Source organism: Microcebus murinus, chromosome 2, assembly GCF_040939455.1.
Source record: "Microcebus murinus isolate Inina chromosome 2, M.murinus_Inina_mat1.0, whole genome shotgun sequence".
Lineage (NCBI taxonomy): Eukaryota > Metazoa > Chordata > Mammalia > Primates > Cheirogaleidae > Microcebus > Microcebus murinus.
In genome coordinates this window covers 109,915,001-109,940,976 of record NC_134105.1, presented here as the reverse complement: position 1 = coordinate 109,940,976, position 25,976 = coordinate 109,915,001, and the positions used below count along the sequence as shown (strand labels likewise).

The 25,976-nt window shown below is 45.0% G+C and overlaps 1 protein-coding gene across 2 annotated transcripts in view; it reads right to left on the bottom strand.

Moving 5' to 3' along the window:
- LOC105873570 (carboxyl-terminal PDZ ligand of neuronal nitric oxide synthase protein) overlaps positions 1-25,976 on the bottom strand; it is a 293,709-nt gene that overhangs the window by 212,464 nt on the left and 55,269 nt on the right. For both annotated transcript variants that reach the window (XM_012768617.3, XM_012768618.3), the window contains exon 2: positions 6,790-6,861. In XM_012768617.3, coding sequence (XP_012624071.2) covers positions 6,790-6,861 — 72 coding nt within the window. The remainder of the gene's footprint in view (positions 1-6,789; positions 6,862-25,976) is intronic.

Here is a 25,976-nt window from a genome sequence, read left to right as displayed (position 1 = left end):
CCAACTGATGTAGAATCAGTTTGATGTAGCCCCATTTCAGACTTCTGACCTCCAGCTCTATAAGATAATGAGTTTGCATTGTTTGAAGCCACTAAGTTTGCAGTAATTTGTTACAGCAGCACAGTAAATTAATAGGGCCATGCTGGCTGGTCCGAAGGTAGTGAGTTATCTCACGTGATTGTTCACAGTCAGTTACAGATTGAACTCCTTGTTCTACTACTTTCCCCCCTCCTCACTACTGCACTTGACTAGTCTTAAAAAAAATTAAAAAAAAATAAAAAAAAAAAAAAAAAAAAAAAAAAAAAAAAAATAGGGCCATGCTACCACAATGAGAGAGAGAGGTTTGCGTTATAACTTCATCTGTTCAAAGGCAGGCCGGCCAACTCTGAACTCAGGACCAAAAGGAGTGAACAATGCTGAGAGGAGCCACTTAGGGGTAAGCTATAAAAAGGGATGCAGTGGTTCCTGGGCAAGACCTCGCGTGGCTGAATGCACGAAGAGGCCACGTGCAGAGGCTCACTGCCAGCAGGGAAGGAAACAGGTAGGGAGGAGGCACTCACAACTCCAGTCCCTGCCTCTATAAAGCCACCCATCCACCCAGTTCCTGGATGTTCTCCCAGGAGAGGATCCAGAGCCATCTTATGTTTTTCTGGTTGTTTTTCTCGAGAGAAATTTCCGGAAGAGCCGGCAATACTGGAAGGGAGCTGCAGGAGGGCTTGGCCATTTTCTGGTCACCAGCCCATCCTATTCAAGACCAAGACCAACACCAACACCAATACCACTCCTCAGCAGCCACACTTGGGAAACCAAGTCATCGTTAAATAGGAAACTGATCCCATAATGAACCATTTTGAAAGCCAATAGTCTGCCCATCCCACAGCCAAATGAGCCACAGGAGGAGACCCAACATCTCCAGGTGTCATCTGGCCACAAGCACACATCGCTCCAGAATCCGGGCCTCACTGGTCTCCAGGAGGTTGCACCCCATTTCCACCGTGCAAATCTGGCCCCTGGTTAACAGCCAGAAATCCAATCTTCGGACACAAGGACAGCAGCGAAGGGCCACCACGATGGCTCTCCTGTTCTCTACCTGAGGCTCCTCTTCCAGCAGCTACAACAGGGTCCAAAGATGAGGGAGTAAGGAGGCAGCAGCAGCTGACATGCTGCAGGCCAGTGCTGCAGCCTGGCTGTCCCCACACTGGTGGCCTCGGCAGAGATACAGAACTGGCCAAGTCCGGCTCCAGTGCAGCCTTCCTCCTTCCAGAACCCCCTCGGTGGACCCTCCCCGGGCTTCACTGCTTTATGCTCACATGGTTTTCAACTAAAATTAACTTTCTCAGTCACTCAACAAATGTCTACTGAGCACAGACGGGCACCATGCCAGACACTGGGGATACAGTTGCTACGAGTGCTACAAAAGAAGAGGGGTGTGGTGCCACAAGAACGTGGGAGGACAAGACGACCTAGCCAGGAAAGGCCTCCCCCCAGAGGAAGGGGTGTTTGCACTGAAACTTGAAAAAAGACACTGGGTATTAAAAGGAGCTAGACGAGGCAGCTCAGTATCTCTCGGGGTATTTATCTGCATTTATGAAATGCTTCGAAACCCAAAGGCAGGCATAAAAATGATACCAATGGATATAAATAGCTCCTTATGGTTTATAAAACATTTTTCTATGCATTATCCCAGATTCAACAATAGCACTGGAGAGCCAGAACAAGTAGCATCATGCTCTGCCTTTTATAAACGAGGAAACTGAGATTAACCGTAGATGCCTCGCCAAGGTTATATATTAAGTCGAGGACGAGATCCAAGCCCAACTCTCATTGTTCTTCATTGACAGCTCTCCTGACTACACAGGACTGCCCTCCCAAGAAAGCTAAAAAGCGAAAGGACAGATTGGTGTTCATATTTGGGGATGCCAATCATACCCAACGTTTGGCCGTCGGACCCACCTACTCACACGCAGGACCGATGGCGCAATGCCGGCAGCCTGGTTCCAGCAATGCCAGCCACCCTCCACCTTCAGCTAGCAACCTTCAAGCAAGCCACTTCACTGTCAGACCAACCCTGGGCTCATGCAGAACATCCCTGAACTTTGATAATTGTTCTAAGGTATACAGCAAAAAAGAAAAAAAAAAATTTAAATTAAAAAAGGAGCCATATTCCCTCTTCTCTCATTCTCCTCTTCCAACCAACATCTTCCCAGCCTTTTGGATCTTTGGTAAACAAGAGCAGGACAATCATCCATCAGTTCTAGGGAGCATCTCTTTAGCTTCCATCTTGCCTGGGTCATTACAGAGATCAGAGGCTAATATAGGCAATAAGCCTATAAAACCAGGCAGCTGGTATGTAGTGGGGAAAGTTCCAGATCTGGTATTAGAGGCCTGCAGGTTTAGTCTCAGTTCTAACACTTCGCTTATCCTCTTTGGTAAACCATAATCAAGGAAGCTGTGATGACGATGCAAAATGGTACAGCCACTATGAAGAGCAGTATGGAGGTTCTTCAAAAAATTCAAAATAGTGGTGCGCACCATCTCAGGAGGAACAGGCTGGAATCTCTAACTCCGGTGGCACAAAGGCAAAATATGTAACCTAAACATTTGTACCCCTGTAATATGCTGAAATTTTTAAAAAGTTTTTTTTCAAAAAAAAAGAAAAATTGAATTACCATATTCAGCGATCTCATTTCTGTTATATACCCGAAAAAATTCAAAGCAAGATTTCAAAGAGATATTTGCATGCTCATGTTCATTGCAGCACTATTCACAATAGCCAAGAGGTAGAAGCAACCCAAGTGTTCACAGATAGATGAAAAGATAAAGAAAATCGTTTTTATATACCCGGTGGAGTATTATACAGCCTTGAAAGGGAATGAAATCCTATCACATACCACAACATGGATGAACCTACATTATGCTAAGTAAAATAAGCCAGTCATAAAAAAACAAATAATGTATGATTCCACTCATATGAAGTAGTCAAAATCATAGAAACGAAAAGTAGAAAGCTGATTGCCAAAGCCTGGGTTGGGGAGTGGGGAGGAGATTGTGTTTAATGGGTAGAGAGCCTCAGTTTCTCAAGATGAAAAAGTTCTAGAGCTCTGTAGCACAATATGAATATATTTAACACTACTGAACTTTACACTTAAAAACAGTTAAATTAATAATATTGTGCATTGAAAAAAGATGCCCCAGGAAGATAACATAAATTCAGAAAGAACATCAAGAAGGTGAGAGACGAAAAGAGAAACATAGAGAGGGAAGAGGAAAAGCATCAGTCAAATCAACAAAGTCCACATATTTAGCTCAGAGCCCGCTGGGGTGTGGGGCTGGGGGAGGACAGGAAAGCAAACACCTGCTGCAGCCCCAGCTCAGAGGATGCATGTGACATCCTCAGACAGATCCCTTCCCTCTGAGTGCTTCCCCCTCTGGGAAACGGGGGGCGATCCCCACTGCCCCCCAACTGTCTCCTGCAACGTTCCAGAGAGGATCAGGGAGATCGTCATCTCACACAGGTGAGGCCCTGTGACCCTCGTCATAACTGCTGCTTTCTGAGGACGACCCACCGCCCAGGCCAGGCTGCAAGGCCTGTGTCTCCTGAACCCGTAAGAGCGCCCAGCAACCACAAGCCTACCCAGTGTTCGCTTGGCACCGTTCTACGCGAAAGGACAAAGTCAGGAATAGTCCTTTACACAGAAATCCCATGCCCTAGTTCTTGACAACTGTAATTACAGCCAAAACAGCTTTTAAAAAAAGGAAAAGGAGAAAAGAAAATAGCGGCCTGGGCTTAGCAGTGAATTGTGGGGTTTGGGGTAAAACAACTAGAGCCACTTGCTATTAACTGTGGCCAGTCTAAACAAGCGGCCGGACAGCCAGACCAAACAGCTTTCTGGCCAATTAATTGCTCCCTCTAAATTAATGAGCTGCTCATTAAGCACTGGAAGCGGCCCATGGGAGTGGAGCTGCAGGAAAAGGCCCAGGGGCCACAGAGCTGGCAGGTGCTGAGGGAGGAGACTGGAGCCACACCCCAGCCCCAAGAGCCTGCGGGTCCCATGCCCAGCCAGCCTCAGCCTCCCTCTGCTTCCCGGTGACGTTTTCCTGTACCTCTGTCCTTCCGAGTTGTGTTTCTGCTACTGGCTCCCTTACTGGGGAGGTTCCATGTCCCAGTTCCTTGATTCCTCAACTGGGGTCATGACTCACATTGAGTGTCACAAAGAGCCTCCGGCAGGGTTACAAAAGGGCAGGCACAGACCTGGGTGTGAATCCCAACTCCACCTGTTAACAGCACCTTAGCACCTTGACCTCAAATTATTTAACCTACGCAGGGTTCCATTTCCTCATCTCTACAATGGAATAATATCCTCACATCATCTAGAGTAATTTTATTTTTGGGTTTTCTTTTTTTTTTTTGGTTTTTTTGAGACAGAGTCTCACTTTGTTGCCCAGGCTAGAGTGAGTGCTATGGCGTCAGCCTTGCTCACAGTAACCTCAAACTCCTGGGCTCAAGCAATCCTCCTGCCTCAGCCTCCCAAGTAGCTGGGACTACAGGCATGCGCCACCATGCCCAGCTAATCTTTTCTATATATATTAGTTGTCCAATTAATTTCTTTCTATTTATAGTAGAGACGGGGTCTCGCTCTTGCTCAGGCTGGTTTCAGACTCCTGACCTCGAGCAATCCTCCCGCCTCGGCCTCCCAGAGTGCTAGGATTACAGGCGTGAGCCACCGCGCCCGGCCTTAGAGTAATTTTAAATAGTAAATAAAACATTATTTCAATATTAGAAAGCTTAACAAAGCACCTGACACGTAAGTAACTACTACTAGTAGTAGCTACTATGAATAGAGAGATTACTTTCACAATGATAATGATATCAGTGGCAACACATTCCCTGTCCTTCAGTCAAATGTGAAAAAGAGGGGAATTTTTTTGGTTGAAACCAGGACAGGACAGGACAGGCCCAGCACCAGTCCTTCTCATCACAGCAGCAACAATGACAACTGGGGTGAGAGCAACAGCAGCCCATCCTGACCACAGTGATATCCCTAATATTGCCCAGCCGAGGCCTCTGTGCTCTCTGATCCAGAAGGTAAAGGAAGAGAAGAAGCCTGAGAACACTGAACACCATGCCTGCAGCAAAGGGGTGATGAAATGTGCATTTTCTCACCAGACCCAGTGGGAAAAATGCATTCGGGCCACATGCCTGCCCCTTCCTAGACCCATGCCACTCCTCAGTACACCTCTCCGAGCCTGGGTTTAATCTAGAAAATGAGGGCAACTGATCCCCCAACTGATTCGCAGCTTCCCTGCGAACAGTGAATGAAATAACTCATGGGAAAGTGCTTTGAAGCTACTTGTTACTTATGCCCATGAAAAATAGTACTGTTGTATTTAATAGCAGGCTCAATAAATCCAACTTAACAATAAAAAAAAAAATGCTGAAAGACTGGGAGGATCAACGCAGTGAAAAGATTATTTTGTTAGGCTGATGGACTACTCAGAGAAATAGCAGCAAACATGCTAATTTTCTTCCCAAGGTTGCTGTCATTGAATTGAGATGATGAGATGAAGAATTGGCTGAAAAGTAAAACTAACAGCAAAATGAAGTTCCTATCACCAGTTACATGTTTTCCGTGTAGGTAAGTAGATTATTCTAAAGGATGATGAGGCCAGGCATGGTGGCTCACACCTGTAATGCCAGCATTTTGGGAGGCCAAGGCAGGAAATTAGCTTGAGACCATGCATTCAAGCAGCCTGGGCAACAGAGTGAGACCCTGTCTCTACAAAAAATTTAAAAACTAGTCAGGTATGGTGGTGCGCACCTATAGGCCCAGCTACTCAGGAGGCTAAAAAAGGAGAATCACTTGAGCCCAGAAGTCTAGGCTGCAGTGAGCTATGATTGCATCACACGGCACTCCAGCCTGGGAGACAGAGCAAGACCTTGTCTCTAAAATTATAATTAAAAAATAAAATAAAAAGATAGAGAGCAATGACCCCAAACCAGGCTTCATCCAGGGATAACCAATTCAGTCACCTTCAACACCAATTCTTTCTAAAAAACACAATTAATCCATTTGATCAATCCCAAACCTACCTATAAAATGCGCAAGTCCAAGATAATTTCTTCTGTTCCACTATGGAGCACATGGACAAATTCCTCCACAGTGATCAGAAGGCAATTTAATTCTTGTTCAATTCTGCTCCATGCACCACAGAGTTAAAGCAACAAGTTGGAATATATTCCCACTCTTCTAAAAGCACACGAAATGGCAAAAAAGAATCCCATAGACATTTCTGGACCTAAAGCAGCCAACCAAGGAAATTTTGTTGAAATCTCATTTAGTCTAGAAAATTCAAGTAACTCTTATATTGTATGCCTCAATACATTGCCTTTTTAAAAAAAATGTTTTGAGTCGACTATCAGCTGATTACTAAACCTTTTCTCCAAAAAAATCTTTGAATAAAAAGATACTTCATCATTCTTTCACTCCCTGGCCAGCCCACACACAGCCTCAAGGGTAACGCAAGTCTTGGTTTGAAGAGCTGCAACTCCCGAGAGAGGGAAGATGGTACCCACGCCCCCAACCGTTACGTGCATTTTAACATTGGCCTTTTATCAAGATCAGCCACCAAACTCAGAACTGCTTCCTGGACGGTATAGGGAGAATATAGGGGGCTCTGGGGTCTGCAAGGGTGCAGCGACCGATCTGACCCCTCCAGCACCACCTGAAAGGGCCGGCAGCTAAGGTTCTTGAATTCCAGCTCCACACAGCCCCACCTCCAGCCACTCACCCGAATCCGACGCATGGCGGCCACAATCTCCACCCTGCTGTTGGGCCTCGGCACATCCAGGCTTCCTACGTACTGTGGGGAAAAAGCAAACACTCATTGAGAAAAGGGATAGCAAGGGTCCCTCACCGCAGAATGGAAGTGGTGGCCCACCTTGGAGGCCATCCAGTTCATTCTCCCCATTTTACAGACAAGGAAATTAAGAGCCCAGAGGATGTTTTGTTTTGAGACTGTTTCTAACTTCGTAAAATGCAACTTAACCAGAACTTAAACTGCTTACTTTTTCACCTTACTCTGAATCGGAGATGCAGTGATGCAGCGAGTAGAGCATTGTGTTTAACCAAGCAGGCTTCCGAATCAGAAAGGCTCGGGTGTGAAGACTCTCCCACCACTATCTTTATGGCAAGACTCGACTTCCTCATCTGTAAAATGGGTTTCAGTGAAGATCTAATGAACGACAATCTCTTAAACAAAAGTGCTTGGCAAATATTAGCACACTCAAAAAGAAAAAAAGAATATATACTCTTTTTTAAATTAATGGAATATCACTGAGTCATTAGCCCTAGATGTTTAGAGACCTCATATATTTGATTAAGTTCCTGATTGGAAGAAAGGAATGGACTGTTTTTTAAAAATTTTAACCTTATTATACTTTTAACTTATTTTCAAAACCAAATTATGGCCGGGCGTGGTGGCTCACACCTGTAATCCTAGCACTCTGGGAGATCGAGGCGGGCGGATTGCTCAAGGTCAGGAGTTCAAAACCAGCCTGAGCAAGAGCGAGACCCCGTCTCTACTATAAATGGAAAGAAATTAATTGGCCAACTAAAAATATATACAAAATTTAGCCAGGCATGGTGGCGCATGCCTGTAGTCCCAGCTACTCGGGAGGCTGAGGCAGAAGGATCGTTTGAGCCCAGGAGTTTGAGGTTGCTGTGAGCTAGGCTGACGCCACGGCACTCACTCTAGCCTGGGCAACAAAGCGAGACTCTGTCTCAAAAAAAAAAAAAAAAAACAAAAAAAAACAAATTACATGCAGGTTAATGTTATGAGCACTTTTTCATTGTAAGCTATTCAAATAATGTAGATGTATGCAGAGAAAAAGAATAAAGTCCCCATTATGAACACCTGATATACATCTCTTTGTGTACTAATGGACATATATCACAGTCATGGAGGAGAATTTGTTTTACATAAAAGGTGCACATTACTCACACTGTTCCGCAACTTGGTTTTTTTGACTTTAAGTGCAACTTGGGCATCTTTCTATGCCAATGCACACAGGTCTCTCACATTACGTGGAATGACTAACCTCCTGATGAAAACTTAATGCTAGACCAGCCTGAGCAAGAGCGAGACCCCATCTCTACTAAAAAAAATAGAAATAAATTATCTGGACAACTAAAAGTGTGTGTGTGTGTGTGTGTGTGTGTGTGTGTATATATATATAAATATATAAAAATAATTAGCTGGGCCTGGTGGTGCTTGCCTGTAGTCCCAGTTACTTTGGAGGCTGAGGCAGGAGGATCGCTTGAGCCCAGGAGTTTGAAGTTGCTGTGAGCTAGGCTGACACCATGGCAATCTAGCCCGGGCAAAGAGCAAGACTCTGTCTCAAAAAAAACAAAACAAAAACTTAATGCTATGTCACTATTACAAACCATGCTTCCATGAACCTCCCCACCCACACATCTTTGAGCTCATGTAAGTAGCTCTTTAGGCTGGATTCCCAGAAGCGAGATTGCTGAATCAAAAGTATAATCTCTAGATATCATTTCTTGTAAGGATGAAATTTTAAAAAAGAGGAGGACAATTCAACATTTATTAAGCATATGCAATATCAGTTCCTTCATATATACCATCCCATTACACACTGACCCATGGGGATTTGCCTTTCTTTTTTACCCACAAATCATATAAAACAGCCCAAGGGATAGCCTAGAAATTAACATCCCCAGAATAACTTTCAAAAGCCTACCCAAGCAAAGATTGCATTAACCGGAGAAGATAAGAGCAGCACAGTCATCTGTGCTGGAAAGGTATTTCCTGTGGTTACAGGAAAAGAATGTTTTTCCCAAAATCTAGAGCTAAAGGCCTGGCCCCAGTGAAGAGGGTTTCGAAAACTAAATACTGCAACAGGGTTTTCCCTAGTATTGATCAACAGTTTGTGCTGATAAACTGAAGAGCACAATTCCAAGCAGCCAGCGGTAAAAGTAGCCAGCACACTGCAGTTTGGTCCCAAGAGGACAGCCCCACACAGCCTGTGAGAAGACACATAGCTGCCAACAAAGAACCTTGCACCTTGCAGAGATAAATGAAGCCACCTAGGTCTAAGAGAGTGGCCAGATTTAACTGTGGTGGCATCTCTCCCCTCTGAGCTCTGCTGGGGCCAAGCAGTCTGTGCAGGCAGGAACACCAGCCTTCAGGGGCTCATGTTCCCTCAGCCATCACGTGCCAGCTGGGACCTCAGGACCAAGCAAGGTCACCCATTACAGAGGAGCCTGGGGGACTGCATGGTCCTCCCACATTGGAAAGGAGCCCTGCCCAGGGAGACCCGCCACTGGGCCTAAACACAAATATGCAGATGGGGCCATCCCCACCCTGCTACCCCGACCCAACCCAAGCCCATCTCTCCCTCCTCAGGAAAACGCACTGCTCGACTGTGAACGCCGTCGCAGTCAGGAAACATGGGCCTGGGGGAGACAGAGCAGCTCAGATGGAGAGGAGAGGAGGCTTTCTAGCTTTGAGCAAGGTTTCCTCCCAAGGGCTCACATGAAGACACCCAACTTCTTCACCCCACAAGTGCCTCCTTCACTCCATCAGCCACCACCCAAGCTGGTGCACGTGCACATGTGCACCACACGCCTTCGCACACACTCATGGCACACACCATGCCACACAGTCACCTCACACCACACCCCTACTCATTCATCTTCCTTCCTTCCTTCCCAATCTTATGAAGAAAATCACTAACACGCCCTTCTGAGAACGAGCCTGGAGCAGATCACCCATCTCCACTGTAGCTCCACCTTAGGGTCGTCCCTAAGAGATTAAAAGGATATGGAAAGTGGGATTCAGTCCACATCTCCTAGACAAAAGCCAAATATCCACACTAATAACATGAATTAGAAAGCAGAACCACAACGCCAGGGAAGCAGAGAGACAACAGAAAGCCTACTGCCCAGGGCAAAACCAGAGGGTATGGTAAGTGAACACCGTTTTTCTTTGCATGTGGACGATCACAGCAGAAAGAGTACCTTGGTAACTAACCATTACGTTGGGCACCACTAACTTCAGTCTCTCCCCCAGTCTCTAAATTGAACAAAGAGTAAGACACAATCTAAGACCAGACCCACTTGCTGGAGGTGGTCCCTACAACTGTTCACTTTCAATGGTCAAGCACGCCATCATACCTGTGGCAAGCCAAACCTTGGCAGCACCACCCCCACTCTGGATTAGAATGTGCCGGCTCCGCAGGTAGATAAGGTTCAAGCCTGGGAGCCAACCACCTTCAGCAGGGGTCCTCAAACTTTTTAAACAGGGGGCCGGTTCACTGTCCCTCAGACAGCTGGAGCGGCGTTGGAGATTGCGGCGCACATTCCACACATGCGCACTGTGGGCCCAGGAGGAGTCGGCTGCTAAGCAGGACAGGCAGCGGCCACAAAAACACCCAGCGGGCCGGATAAATGTCCTCGGTGGGCCGCATGTGGCCCACGGGCTGTAGTTTGAGAATGTCTGACCTTCAGAGATGCAGCCTCTGTCAATGCCAACAGAGATCAGGCAAGATTCCCTGCCTTCGGTCCAAGGTGGATGCATCGTGACAGGGCATCACTCAGAAATGGCATTCCCTTTATCTGCCTCTCCTGCAGAATACAGGGTACCAAGGACTCCTAGGACAATGGAGGTGGGTTGGCCCGATGCCTGGGAATTGGAGGAATCATTTTCAAAGCAGAAACTCATGCTTTTTTTTCCTCCTTCCCCCATGTCAGCTCCTCCCCTGGCCTTCCTCGTCTTAACTGATAGCCCCCAGTCAATCCGCCAGTTAGTTCAAGCATGAAACCTGAGTGTCATCCTCAAATGTGCATCTTGCTTATCCATCACAGCTACTCAGTGATCAGGACCTGTCAATTCTCTCTCCTCCACCTCTCCATCTATATAGTCTCTACCTGATCCCAGAAAACCTTCCTCTGTCAGTCTATACAACAGCCTCCTCGCTGGTGTCTCCACTGCCCCTGTGGCCCTCTCCAAACCACTCTCCAATAGGCCGTCAGAGTGGTCTCTTTAAAATGCAAATTGGATCACTTTATTCCCTTGCTTAACAACCTCCCATGCTCGCTTCCATTTGCTCTAAAAATGCCAATCAAAATCCTCAGCATGGGCCAGACACCGAGGCTCACGCCTGTAATCCTAACACTCTGGGAAGCTGAGGCGGGAGGATTACTTGAGCTCAGGATTTGGAGACCAACCTGAGCAAGAGTGAGACCCTGTCTCTACCAAAAATAGAAAAATTAGCCGGGCATGGTGGTACATGCCTGTAGTCCCAGCTATTCGGGAGGCTGAGGCAGGAGGACTGCTGGAGCCCAGGAGTTGGAGGTTGCTGTGAACTATGATGATGATGTCACTGCACTCTAGCCAGGGCAACAGAGCGAGACTCCATCTCCACAAAAAATTCTCAGCATGGGCTACATAGCCACATAGTCCAGCTTCATCTCATATCAATGGCCTCTCCATTTATTCAGAAGTTCCTCGAACACACCATATCCTCTCACATGTGAGCTTCTACACATGCACTTCCCTGTGCACAGAACACTCCTCTACCCTCTCACCTTCCACCATGCATGATCCTAGAGATCTCTGCTTAATCTGCTTCCCCTGGCTGATCCCTTGGAAAGGAGAGATGCCCGAACTCCCTACAATTCTCCTTATGGCATCCACACGTGGCCAAAAGCATGCTGTATTCATCACTGGCTGTCCATGCCCTACCACAGTCCAGGCACATAGGAGATGTTCAAAACACACGTGCCGGACTGGAATCCTCCAAGAATGAACACACATTCACCCAAGGTTTTCATGAGACAATCTGCCTTCTGAGGAGAAGCCTGACCCATAGATTCTGCCCGCTGTTCCAGCGTCAGAGGTATTAGCCTGCTTCCTCCAGGCAACCCTTCCACCCTGTATAGTCCTGTTGTGAGTCTATAAATTTACCTGACTTTTATCCAGGTACTTGAATTGAACCCTAAGTCAGATGCTCTTACAGGGCACATGCAATTCCTGGCTTCCCAAGACATGGCGGGATGTTAAACCTTTCTGTTGGTGGCTTTTTAATCACCTGGCATTCTGTAAGACTTCTGGACCACTTCTGAGTCCTGTCCGCCTTCCAGGAATCCCTGCTGTGACACATTAAACAGGGCCTCTATTCAGAATATCAACCACAGAACTTGAAGGGGAAATGAGGTAAAGAAGTTAAAAATATCAGGGCCTACTTCTTTTTCATTAACATCTAGAGAGACAAAAAAAAAAAAAAACTGTAAGGAAGATACAAATTGTATGGGTCATCAAGATATGAGATTATCTGTATCTATTTTATTTGTGGCTTCACCTTCCAGAAAAGAAGTTGTCGAGCACAAATCAAGTTAACTGAAGGACTTCAGATATATTTATAAATTTCTGGGCAACTCAGCCTCAGTACTAGGTTAATATCTCACTGTTTTCGTTTTCTTGCTTCTATCCTATTTTCTGGAGATTAACTTCTGAAGACACTGATAAACTGAACTGTAGCGTCCCCTGTACATGAATCACGACAGGAAAAGTGACAAGAACAGCTTGAAACGTTCACCAATATAATCCCACCCAGAGACTCCCTAGACTTTGTGCCAGCACCTTCCTCTGGGAATTCCCTTTATTTACAGTGTTTCCGTCAGGTGTTTCCAGACACAAGGTAAAAATTTATGTGCCCATCAAAAATAAATGCATCGGGTGATTCTGCTTCTGATAACGCTGGAGTGAGTGGTATCGGGATAAGCCTCCCACAAATAACAACCAATAAACCCTGAACAAGATTTTTTAAAAAATCGTTTTGCACAGAATGTACAACACAGAAAGTCAATTGCAATATAAACTATGCGTGTCAGTAATAATGCATCGATATTGGCTCCTCAATTGTAGCAGCTGCACCTACCACACTCATGCAAAATGCTAATAACAGGGAACACTGGGGGTAAGAGGGATTCATAGGGGTACATGGGGAATCTATCCTTGCTTTGCAATTTTTCTGTAGGCCTAAAACTGCTCTTAAAAAGTAAAGTCTATTAGTTAAAATCATAGTAATAACTTTTAAAGCATTGGAGAGACAAAAAAAAACAGGTATAGATTGGTGGGGAATTAACCTTTGAAAGAAGGGACGTGAGCCAGGCGAGACCCGGGTTTTTGGGGTCTTGAGCCTGGCAGCACAGTCCCAGCGGTGCAGCACGGGTTGGCTGGAGCTCAGGCAGAGCAGCTCGCTCTGACAGCCTGAGTTGAACACTAGAGATCGGGACAGCCAGAGGAGCTTGAAATTGAGGGCAAAAATCCCAGGCAGAAAGGAGTCACAGAGGGGAAGCCCCTCAAAATCGTGTGTAAACCCCAGCCAGGTTCTTGGCTCACCCCGAAACTGCACGTGTGCACAGGAGACCCCAAGGCGCCCAGCAGACAGGGTCAGCTGGAAGAGCAAGAAAACTACAGATTTTAGCTGCTGCCCACCTCAGGGGAAGGCAGATTTAGGATTTCAGACGAGCCAAGTTAACTGTCTTTAAGGACAAGATGCATTCTTCAGAGGGGGTAGCGAATCTCTGTTGTGGGTCTGTTAAAACCCACTGGCCAGCCCGTGCAGCAAGGCCATGGGGAAAGCAACGGGCTCCATATCGGGCATAACGCGAAGGTCCTTGTCCCTGCTGCGTCCCCAGCCCTCATCTGCCTCAGCCCACAGCAGATACCATGTGAGATTCAGGAGAAACTCGCCCACCTTCTTTCTCAGAAAAGGACAGTGAGGCCCAAAGCCGTCAGCAGATGGCAGAGAAGAGGCCAGGTCTCCCCCAAGCACCCAGCTTCCTGTCCAGGACCCTGCATTCTTCCCAACTCTCCCCGTTTGGGGTCTCAAACCCAGTCTGGTCTCCCTGCATCTCATTCCCTCTGGTCTCCCGGCCACACTACGTCCTCTCTCCAAAAGGCACAAGAGTTCAGAGGGGGAAAAAAAAAATCTGATATCCTGCTCGTGTCTAGAAATGACCAGCTGTGATGTGCCCATCTGAGTTGGTCCCTTAACCTATCCTCTGTCCTGATATCTTCCAGAAAAGGGAATCAAAGGAGCTTCCTAAAGGGCAAGTCCCTCCCTGCCTGCAGAAACTGTGCTTGTGCACAGCTGAGCGTCCCGCTGAGTGCGATTCCGAATGTGACCAGGGTGAAAGTTCTCGCCTCATTTAGCATGGAACAAAGCAGCATTAACTGCAGCTCAGAGCAGCCCGGATTCCAGGGCAGCGCACTCCGCCAGTGACCTTCCAATAAGTGCGCTGGGGGAGGGGAGGACAAGGGGAAAAGTTGTCTCAGGGTGGCCCGCTCCCCACTTGGGATGCCTGCTCAGTGCTCCCCAGGTGCCCAGGTGTGGAGAGACTGAGGTGGGACTGGGAGCACCCACATGGGCATTTACCAGCGTCCTCACGCTCCACTTCAATCAGACAGAAGCCTCAGTGCCGATCACACCCCCACCACCACTCTCACTTGTTCACTCACACACACATACACACACACACACACACACACACACACACACACCAGAAAAGCTTCCAAAATGCTTAAAATGCAGCTGCACACCACGTATTTATTTGTAGTCTAAGAGGAATGAGGCGCTTATATTTCTTCCTCCCTCTCCCAGCCCATCTGAAAAAGGAAGCACTATTTGAAGGCCATCTGATGCCTCTGTGTCACTATTGATCAGTAGCTCAGCAGGGCCGATGAATGTGCCAGAGATCACAGCAGAATCCTTCCTGCTCCTCAACATTAAGGGGCTGGGTGCAAAATAATTGCAGTGACTTGTCTTTATGCTAATGCCATGCGATTCTCTAAAAGGGGCAGAGGGTAAGATGGAACCATCCAATGCGCCCATGGGGAAGGCTGCCTCTTTCAGTTCTTTTGGTCTCCATTAGCAAAAGCTTAGATGGGTTGGCCTGATTATTTTTCTTTACTATGAGGATCTGAGGGATACAGCGAAGAGGAGAGAAAAAAAGCAGGAAGACAGGGAAACTGCTCTGGCCTTTCAACTATTAGCTCCTGAATAAAAGCCTTAGGTTGGTGATTAAAATCTCCGGCTTGAGTCACAGAGGCAGGCACGGGGCAGAGGCCAGGCTGCACCCTTTGCCGTGCCTACCTGGGATGCTAACTTGGCCAGCAGATTATTCCTCCTGGGGAAAAAAACAGGAAGAGAGAAAGCCCAAGGCACGATGAGAGGCAGAGAGAAAAACTGACCAAGGCTATATGATAGCTAAGTCATCATCTATGCCAGGTAAACCAGGAATGGAGAGTTGAACAAATACCAGGAAATAAACAGGGAAGTCAGATCCAATGGCAGAGCTTGTGTGGCCTTAAATACCATTTGATCCCACCCTCATTTTACAAAGGGAAAAAGTGAGATTTCAAAGGAATAATGGAAACATATGGTAGGACTCCAAACTAGTACAACCTTTATGGAAAACAATATGGAGATTCCTCAAGGAAATAAATGTAGACCTACCATTCGACCCAGCAATCCCACTACTGGGTATCCAAAGAAGTCATTTTATCAAAAAAGACACCTGCACTTGAATGTTTATTGCAGCACCATTCGCAATTGCAAAGACATGGAATCAACCTAAATGCCCTTCAATTCATGAGGGGATAAAGAAAATGTGGTACACACCACGGAGTACTATTCAACCACAAAAAAAGAATGAAATAATGTCTTTTGCAGCAACCTGGATGGAATTGGAGATCGTTATCCTAAGTGAAGCATCTCAGGAATGGAAAAATACCAATATGTACTCTCTAAAAACTGAGAGCTCATCGCTGGGCACACATGGGCAAAAAGAGATGTAAAGGTCATAGGAAATCAAGAAAAGGGGAGAGGAGGAAATGAGGGGTAAAAACCTACTGACTGGGTACAATGAGCACTATTCTGGTGATGAGAACACTAAAAGCCCTGACATAAGCATTAGAAAAGGTGTCTACGTAACAAAAACATTTGGACCTCCTTAATATTTTGAAATAACAACAAAAAAAGAAAATATGGAAACATAGCTTGTGAGTGGCAGAATCAGAACCAGCATGGGTCTCCCTACCCTGTTCTGCCACAATAATACTTTGGTAGGAAATAGGCGATCGGGATGAACACCAGCCAATGTGTTTGCTGCATTAATTCACTGCATTAAACTCAAATTGAGCTGGGTGAGGGTGCCCGCGCACGGACACCATATATCATGAGGTGACAAAGATACCAATGAAAAATTACAGGGCACTAAGATTTGCATAGAAAGGGCACGGATCCCTATTTGGTTCATTTGAATGGCTTTGAGAATGGAATTGAAGGTATATATTAATGAAGGAGGGAAAATATAATCCAACTACTGGAGAGGAACAGGGAGCTGAAAAGAGAGATGAGAAGGCCCCAAGATGGGATCCCTTATGCTTCACATAAAGAATGAAGGGGTTCAGCTTGGGGCAACACTGACATTGTATACCTATGAAATTCTAAGGATTTGAACTCCCGGAGCCTCTGTTTCACCTATGAAATGTACCAATTACCTGTACTGCCTACATGTCAGGGTTGTCTTAAGAATCAAAATTAGATAATGCAGATCAAAAGTTTTATAGTTTATAAAATATTATACAACCATAAGAAGCTATTCTTTATGTTATTATGTGATCACTTTGTGGGCCAATGTGGAGTTTTTTTGTTTATTTGTTTTGCAGACAGAGTCTCACTCTGTTGTCTGGGCTACAGTGCCGTGGCATCAGTCTAGCTCACAGCAACCTCAAACTCCTGGGTTCAAGCAATCTTCCTGCCTCAGCCTCCCAAGTAGCTGGGACTACAGGCATGCACCACCATGCCTGGCTAAATTTTTCCTATAAATTTTTCATTTCCCAGCTAATTTCTTTCTATTTTTAGTAGAGATTGGGGTCTCGCTCTTGCTCAGACTGGTCTCGAACTCCTGGCCTTGAGCCATCCTCCCGCCTCGGCCTCCCAGGGTGCTAGGATTACAAGCATGAGCCACCACATCCGGCAGCCAATGTGGTCGTGAAGGTACAGAATTCATATTTCTACAATAATCACTACAATTCTCATCGACTAATGACCAGGCACACAAAGTGAGGTGGTCTAAAATGCCACAGTTAATGGAAGGGTGGAACCAAGAAGTGAGCCTCAACAGGGTCAGAGAACACTGAAGAAGGAAGTGGTGAGCAGCACAAGCAGAGAGTATCACCAGTGGCCAAACCACACAGACAACCGACAAATGCCCCCACCTGCCACCCCTAGCAGGATAGGCTCAGTTTGAGGGAAGCCCCTTGTCACATTTCCCCTTGACTGAGCAGGCTGTCACTGGGAAAGCCTTCCTGGAGCTGGAGATGTGGGGTCTATAGTACAGTCACTAATGATTTATCAGCCTCACTGCTGAATGAAACCCCACAAATAAGTTAAACTTCCAGACAACTGGCATGTTTCCCATTTAAATACAAAGTTTCTATATTTTGAACTCTCTTGATTAGAAATCTCCCTAAAATATATTACACATCGTCCTAGCAATTGAGCCAGAATTCAATGTATTTCTTCAGGATCCAGAATAACCACTATATACATCACAAAATATAAGCTACAAATCAGCAATGACCCAGTGGTAAATGGCCCCAATCTACTATTACACCTTTTAAATCCTTGAAGCTGATTTTTAGGATTTTTCTAATGCTTCCTATGTTATTAGCAGAAAGAATAACAATATGCTATATATGCTTCTCTTCTGCCTTTAACAGTAACTGTCCCCACATCCTCAAGTACTAGGACAAGTCCAGCAACAGAGAAAAATTACATAGTGGCTAAGTGGGATTCATCCCAAGAACAAAAGGTTGGTTCAACATATGAAAATATCAATTAATGTAATACACCATATTCATAAAGGACAAAGACCATATGCTCATCTTAATAGCAAAAAAACAAAAAAAGCATTTGACAAAATCTAACATTTTTCATGATTAAAAAAAAAACACTCTACAAATTAGGAATAGAAAGGAACTTCCTCAAACTAATAAAGTGTATCTACAAAACCCCACATCATATTTAATAGTAGAAAACTGAAAGCTTTTCCCTTAAGATCAGGGAAAAAGACAAGGATGTTCACTCTTGTCACTTTTATCCAACCCTGAACTGGAGGTTCTAGCCAGGGACATTAGGCAAGAAGAAAATAAAAGGCATCCAGACAGGAAAAGCAGCAGCAAAACTCTATTCATAGATAATATGACCTTGTATATAGAAAATCTTTAGGAATCCACACACAAAAAAGTATTAGAACTAATGAATGTGTTCAAAAGTGAAATTAAGAAAACAGTTCTATTTATTATAGCTCCAAAAAAAAAAAATACTTAGGAGTAAATTTAACAAAAGAAATACAAGACTTGTGCCCTGTGAATTATAAAACATCATTGAAAGAAATTTAAGACAACATAAATTAACGCAAAGACATCCCATATTCATGGATTAGGAAACTTAAATAGTTAGGATACAATACTACCCAAATTGATCTATAGATTCAATGCAATGCCTATTAAAATCCCATCTGCCTTTCTTGAAGAAATTGACAAGCCAATCCTAAAATTCACATGAAGATGTAAGGGACCTAGAATAGCCAAAACAATCTTGAAAGCAGCAGCACAAAGTTAGAGGATTCAGACTTCCCAGTTTCAAAAATTACTGCATAACTACAACAATTAAAAGAGAGTATGGTACTGGCATAAAACTAGACATATAGATCAAAAGGATAAACTTTAGAGGCCAGAAATCCTTCTATGTATGGTCAATTGACTTGTGACAAGAGTGCCAAGACAATTCAATGGGGAAAGAATAGTCTTTCCAAAGATGGTACTGTGACAACTGAATATCCACATGCAAAAAATGAAGTTGGAGTTCTACCTCATACTCTATACAAAAATTAATTCAAAACATATCACACATCTAAATATAAGAGCTAAAATTATAAAACTCTTAGAAGAAAACACAGCACCTTAGAATAGGCAATGGTTTCTTAGAAATGAAACCAAACACACAAGTGACAAAAGAAAAAAATAAATTGGACTTCATCAAAATGAAAAGCACTGTGCTTCAAAGGACTCCACCAAAAACGTAGTAAGACAACTGATGGAATGTGAAAAAATATTGACAAATCATATCTAATAAGGACTTGTACCCAGAATATAACTCCTATGACACAATAAAAAGACAAGCAACTCAAATTGAAAACAGGCAAAGGACATGAACAGACATTTCTTCAGAGAAGATATACAAATGGCCAATAAGACCATGAAAAGATGCTTGACAATCAATGATTTGGGAAATGCAAATCAAAACCATGACGAGATATCACCTCACACCCACCAGGATGGCTAAAATAAAAAAGTAACAAGTGTTGACAAGAATGTTAAAAAACTGGAATCCTCATACACTGCTATAGGAGATAGTACAGCCACTTTTAAACAGTTTGGCAGGTCCTGAAAAAGTTAAACATAGAGTTAACATATGAACTAGCAATTCCACTCCCAGGATAAATGAAGACATATGGCCACGCAAAAGCTTGCACAAAAATATTCATAGCAGCATTATTCATAATAGCCAAAAAGTGGAAACAACCCAAATGTCCATCAACTGATGAATGGGTAAAGAAAATGTGGCATATCTATATAATGTGATATTATTCAACAATAAAAAGGAATGAAGTACCAATACATGCTACAAAATGGATGAACCTCAAAAACATTATGCTAAGAAGCTAGTCACAAAAGGCTACATATTGTATGACGCCTTTAGTGGAAATGCCCAGAATAGCAGGCAAGTCAACAGAAACACAAAGTAGATTACTAGTTGCAAGGGGTTCAGGGTGTGACTTAAAATTACATAGTGTTGATGGTTGCACAATTATGTGACTATACTAAAAACCACTGAATTGTACACACCTAAAAGGGTGAATTAATGGTATGTGAATGATATTTCCATAAAGCCGTTACCAAAAAACACATAAGAAATATCTCCTTCTGGCTGACTGCAGACTAGAAAATACAACTGCAACCAAATTAGATTTTGAGTGAGCTTCTGAAGGGCTCCTCTTTAAGGCAAGGCTATAGCCTCAGCATCCATCTTGGCTGCCCAAATATCCCTTCTCTGTCTCTCTGCATTGCTGGCTGTCATCTAGATATTTGAGTTCACCAGAGAAATAATCCCTGGGGCGGGGGGGATGAGCTAGACTATACTGAATTTTAGCTCTTCTAGAAGATATATTTTCCTCTCCAAAAGAATATGCATTTTTTTCTACATTGTAAGAGTATAGCAATCTCATTTCATATGCCTACTCCTCAGTGCAGTAAAATGGGATGGAAGCTCATAAAAGAGATTATTTCTGCATCATGCTGAAGCTTCCAGAACAATCCGGTCTAATCACCATGCCATTTCTGGGACTGCTTTCGTGAGCTGGGTTCACTGGGGTGACCTCAAAACACAAACAGCACCAATTTTCCACACCAAGAAAAAAAGATAATATTATCCATTTTCTAACTTTTAAATTCCAAATATTCAAAGACTATGACTGCAAGGAGAAAAGGAAAAAGTCATGTCATAGTGAGATTTTTAAAAAGGAAGAATTTCGAGGTTGGAAGGGACCCTAGACAAACACGTTTTCTAATGCACCCTCCATAGACACCTGAAATTTTCGTCTCTATAAAATCCCTACAAAGTCGTTAACCAGCCAGTGCTTAAATACTGCCATTAATGAAGAGACCACTGTCTCAGACAACAGCACCGCTGGAATGTTCTCCCTTTAAGGCAAGCTAAAATTGGTCTCCATAAAGATTCAGAGTCTACTCTCTCCTCAAATATGTAGATATTTCTTATCACCCTGTGTCCCTGGGCCCTCTCTTCTGGACATGTTGGTGCCTCTCATCTCTAGAGTTCAAAGCACATCATGGATAAGTCTTCACTATTCTCCTCAAAAACATGTCTCGAGTGCTACCGGCTCTGTGAAGTGCTACCATGAGTGCCCTCTGGCAAGCTAAGGCAAAGGAGGGGGCAATCTGAGAGAGATAAAATGAGGAAAGACAGAGTAAAAGAGTAGAAAGGAAGAAAGCAAGAGACAGAAACTGAAGAGATGACTAAGACGTCCGGCTGCAGAGACAGCCCCCACAGGCCGAGCTTCCGCCTCGCTGCCAGCCAAGCCCTGAGCAGCAGCAGCAGCAGCAGTTTCAAGAACTCCAGGTGGAGACACGCGTCAATCTGCAGCAGGCTCAGCCTCTGTGCCGCGTGGGCTTTTAATCTGTAGAGACGACAGGTACAGGTTCTTTTCTTCTCACACAGAATTGGGAAAACAGTAATATGGTGCACTTTGTATCTGTGAAACGAGAAAGGATGCTGAGGTAGTCCAGTTGTTAATGGGACCAGCTCAGGCAAAGTTTGTCTCTGGTGACCTTTCACCTCTCATGTTTGGTCCCACTCCTCATCTTTCCAGGTATCCTGTTATCCAACCCTCCTCCCTGTGTAGCACCAATCCCTCCCCACTTTTCCCCACCAAAACTCTGCCTGTCCTGTGTGTCAAGTGCTCCACCGACCTCCCTTCCACAGAAAAGCTAACTAATTAAGCAAACCAATCATGTTAGGACAACACAGGGAGAGAACGGCCTAATTGATTAGCCCAGCCGGATGACACACTCAGATCTTAACGGCATCTCGCACAAACCAAATAGCCTTAGAGGCTCTTCATTGGCCATCACTGTTTGCAGATCAGTAGAGTGGCAGATCACTAGAGTGGACAATTGGGGACAGAGATGCCTATTACAACATGGAAGCTTCCATCTATTCTGGCTAAGTGATTCTGGCCCTGCACAGAGAACCACAGAGGCTGGGATTAAAGACTTTTAAGGAAGGTAGTAAAAACCAACAGGAAGAACCTGGGCTTTGGAATCAGACCTGGACTGAAATCTGAGTTTCAGTTTCTTCTCTTATAAAATGGAAAGAATACCATCTTCCTTAAACCACCACTGTAAAGATTAAATGAGATAATATGTATAAAGTACACAGCATTTAGACCTTTCAGCTCCATACCTAGGTAAATTTTCCCTGTCAGATTTATTTACACTTACCAGAGTTGTGAGTTAAGATCCGTTTGATTCTTAGATTAACTGTGTCTCCCCTAACTAGACTGCTCTGGTAAGCTCCAAAGTAATATTGTTACCATTTTCACTGCATCCTGAGCGCCTAATAAAAAGCCTAGCCCATCAGATGAATGGACAAATGGTAGCTTTTCCTGTTTTTAGGGAAGAACCTTTGAGATGTTATCTAGTTCTTTACCTACCTGCAGGCAGTCCCCACACCTCCCACGCTATAAAGACTCCATCTCATTTCCCAACTTCCCATGGGGACGCACCCAACAGTCCTCATAGCAGAGGAATTAATCATTCTTATTAACAGCAGCAGCAGCAGCACAGAACAGCAAATACTTCTGTAATGATTTTTCAGATAGGGTAAATCCAGGTAAGCTAAAGAAAGGAGGAAGTCTGAGAAATCAAAAGTCACAGCAACAATTCCTCTCACTAAAAGGCGGTAAGAAAAGCTGCAAGGATAATCAAAGTCCAATCAAAGAGAAAAGTGTACAATGGGTGGCCAGGACACCAGGCAGAGGTGAGGGGCACCCAGAGACCGTGAAGACAGATTTTTTCGTAAGGACAGACAGACGAGACAGACATTAGCGCTAGAAAGTAGTTCTAAGGTCTTTCAGTCCCTCCTCTTGCTTCACTCCAACAAGGCCGGACACTGATCTTCAATGATCCAGGGTCTTACTCAAGGTCACCCTTGAGTGAATTACAGAAACAAGGTGACCCAGGTATGACCAGGTATAACTCAGGTATCCTGGCTTCAAAGCCAATGCTCTAAATATAAGAGTATGTGTGATAGAATCAAATGAAAAGGTTCAGTGGTTCCAATTCCAGCGCTACCACTTTCTAGCTGCTCTATAAACTTGAGCCACCTGGTCAACCTCCCCATACCTTGGCTTTTTTGTCTGTGAAATAAAACTTTGCTGGGTTATCATGGGAATTAAATGAGACCGTGTAGGAAAAACACACAGGATCACATCGAAGCTCCGTTCTTTTATTTGAAAATTACAGAGCGCTTTCTATTTGCCAAAGAAAAGGAGGCAAGAAGAAGAGATTATAAAGAAAAAGTACATATAATAAGGAATGACCACACTGTGTTCTACCAAAGAACTGGGTGTAGAAATGATTGTCCAAAGGATCTTGAACGAATACAGGGGGAGCTGGGTAAGGGGGAAAAGGTAGTCATGGAAGGGGACAGAGAGGTTTCAGGCAGGCAAAGGTCTTCTCTGGGACATGAGAAAACACTTTAGGAACAAAAGACAGATTGCGCCAAACCTGGCTGAAGAACTGAGCTTCAAATCACACTGCTCGCCTCCCATTCGGAGAGATGCCAACAGACCACAGCAAGGGTTCATATTTGTCCGACCAAAGATATTTTTAAGAAGACATTGATATTTTAATGAAGATTTTTGTGGGGAGGTAGAAAAGATTCCCATTACATACCACAGAGCTAAAAGTATCTGTGCGATGTCCCTGTTTTTCCCAGGCAGAGTCATTCCACCCCACCAGTGGCCTCATCTCCCTCTCCTCCCTTCTCACACAAAGCCTTTTCGGCACTCCCTCTCAACAACCCATTCCACAAAGCAAAATCCCAGAAGTGAGCCTCTGAGCGACCGTCCATCGTTCCCCTAGCACCGAGACCTGTGGACGTCCTGTTGCCAACCAAACCTGTCCCATTCAGAGGAATTCTGTAAGCCCCTGCTAGGTGTGTCTGGGCCTGCCCCTGGGACAAGGGCAGGGCAGTGCTCCCACCCACAGGAGACAAGGAGGAAGCAAGTCCCAAGGCCACGCTGGCTTCCGGCCCAGCGAACACAGCAACCCTCCAACGCCGCACAGAAACACAACCTCCTGGTGGTTAGAACTTTGTGGTCTTCAACCACCTCATCCCTGGTTTCTGGGAGCTTCCAAGAAGGGAACAACTAAGGAGGATATGAAGCCAAAAGCCAGGATGGGTTCTGAGAGGCAGATGTTAGGGCAGAGAGAACACAGTGTCTTCTGAGGCAGGGCCTCATCCACAAGGAAGCTGTCAGATGCTTTCCAACCACGAGCTTCGAAGTTACTAGGTGCATGAAGCAGGGACAAGGGTGGCAGGGATGGACGCCAACCAGGAAGTTTCTCCAGGCACAGTTAGGTTGGCCAACCATTCCGGTTTGCCTGGTACTATCCTGGTTTTCGAGCTGAAAGCCCCAGATCCCAGGAATCCCCACCCTGGGCAAACTTCCGCCCTAGTTGGTTTCCTAGGTGCTGTGTCCCCTCCCTCGCCCCGGGATGGTTTCACTAGCAAGGTGGTAAGTGCTGCCAACAGCCTTGCCAGCTGAGCTCACAGCCTCCCTTAAGCCTCGGGGCTCCTGGGTGAAAAACTGGTGCCCAGAGAGTAAGATGAGCCCCTTGGGATGGCCCCCAGGCAGACAGGAGCCCAGGCCTCTGGCCCCATTCTGCCAAGGTCACAGGGATGTCCTCTGGAAGCTGGCACCCTGCCACAGCAGCCTCTCCCTCCACCATCTGCCCAGGATGGATCTGGGAGCCAGATGAACAAAATAAAACACTTCTCAAGAGGATGACAATTATTAATAACTGCATATTAATATCAATGTATATATTTTTATACAAATTCCAAGAACTGCAAACCCCTCCTACCCATCTCCACACAGTTATCCTCTTGGGCCACTCTGCCCACATTTAGAAAACCAAACCAAAGGAAAACCACGTATCCCATCCTCACTGCCGCCCCACTGCATGACAACAAGTTAGACTAATCTCCTGAGAGACCTTGAGCAGGAACCACCCCGTGAAGCGCCTCCTAAAAACCTGACCCACAGAAACTACGAGATAATACATTATGGTTGTTTTAAGCTGCTAAGCATTGAGATAATTGGCTTCTGATACACAGTGCATATTTGCTACAGCAACTAGAGTTATATACCAAATCAACATGCCATACATTAAAAAAAAATAAAATAAAAGGAGCTGCCACTGCATTCTGCGTCCTGGGGTTACATTTAAGGTGAGGACTGCTAGTGACTTCACTGACCATACCAGGACCCCTCTAACATGCGTACGTATTCTGTCTCTCACAGATCTGTATACACTTACACACACACTCCAGGCCAGTCATGGAATCGGACATTTCTTTCTTTCTTTCTCTCTCTTTCAGCAAAGGAGGGTGTTCTGTCTGTGGATTCTTAAATGGGCATATAGGAAGGAGATAAATATGAGCAACCATAAGAGAAATGCCCAGTCTAGGTATATAACAACACAGCAAGACCCAATTACATGTGCATGTGTACATATGTGCATGTGTACATATGTGCATGTGTACACACGTGCACGTGTACATATGTGCATACGCGAAGGCGCAAGAGAGATGCTGAGCAACAACAGTCGGGAGAAGGCATGAGTTTTTCATCAGTGGGACAGCAGCAGAATGAGGGGCAGGCAACTGAAAAAGGGGAAGAATGGGTTTAGAAATCAAGCAGAGAGGCCGGGCGTGGTGGCTCACGCCTGTAATCCTAGCACTCTGCGAGGCCGAGGCATAAGGATCACTTGAGGTCAGGAGTTCGAGAACAGCCTGAACAAGAGCGAGACCCCATCTCTACTAAAAATAGAAAAAATTAGCCAGGCGTGGTAGCACATGCCTGTAGTCCCAGTTACCCAGGAGGCTGAGGCAGGAGGATCGCTTGAGCCTTGAGGAGTTTGAGGTTGCCGTGAGCTAGGCTGATGCCATGGCACTTTGGTCCAGTTGACAGAGCAAGACTCTGTCTCAAAAAAAAAAAAAATCAAGCAGAAAA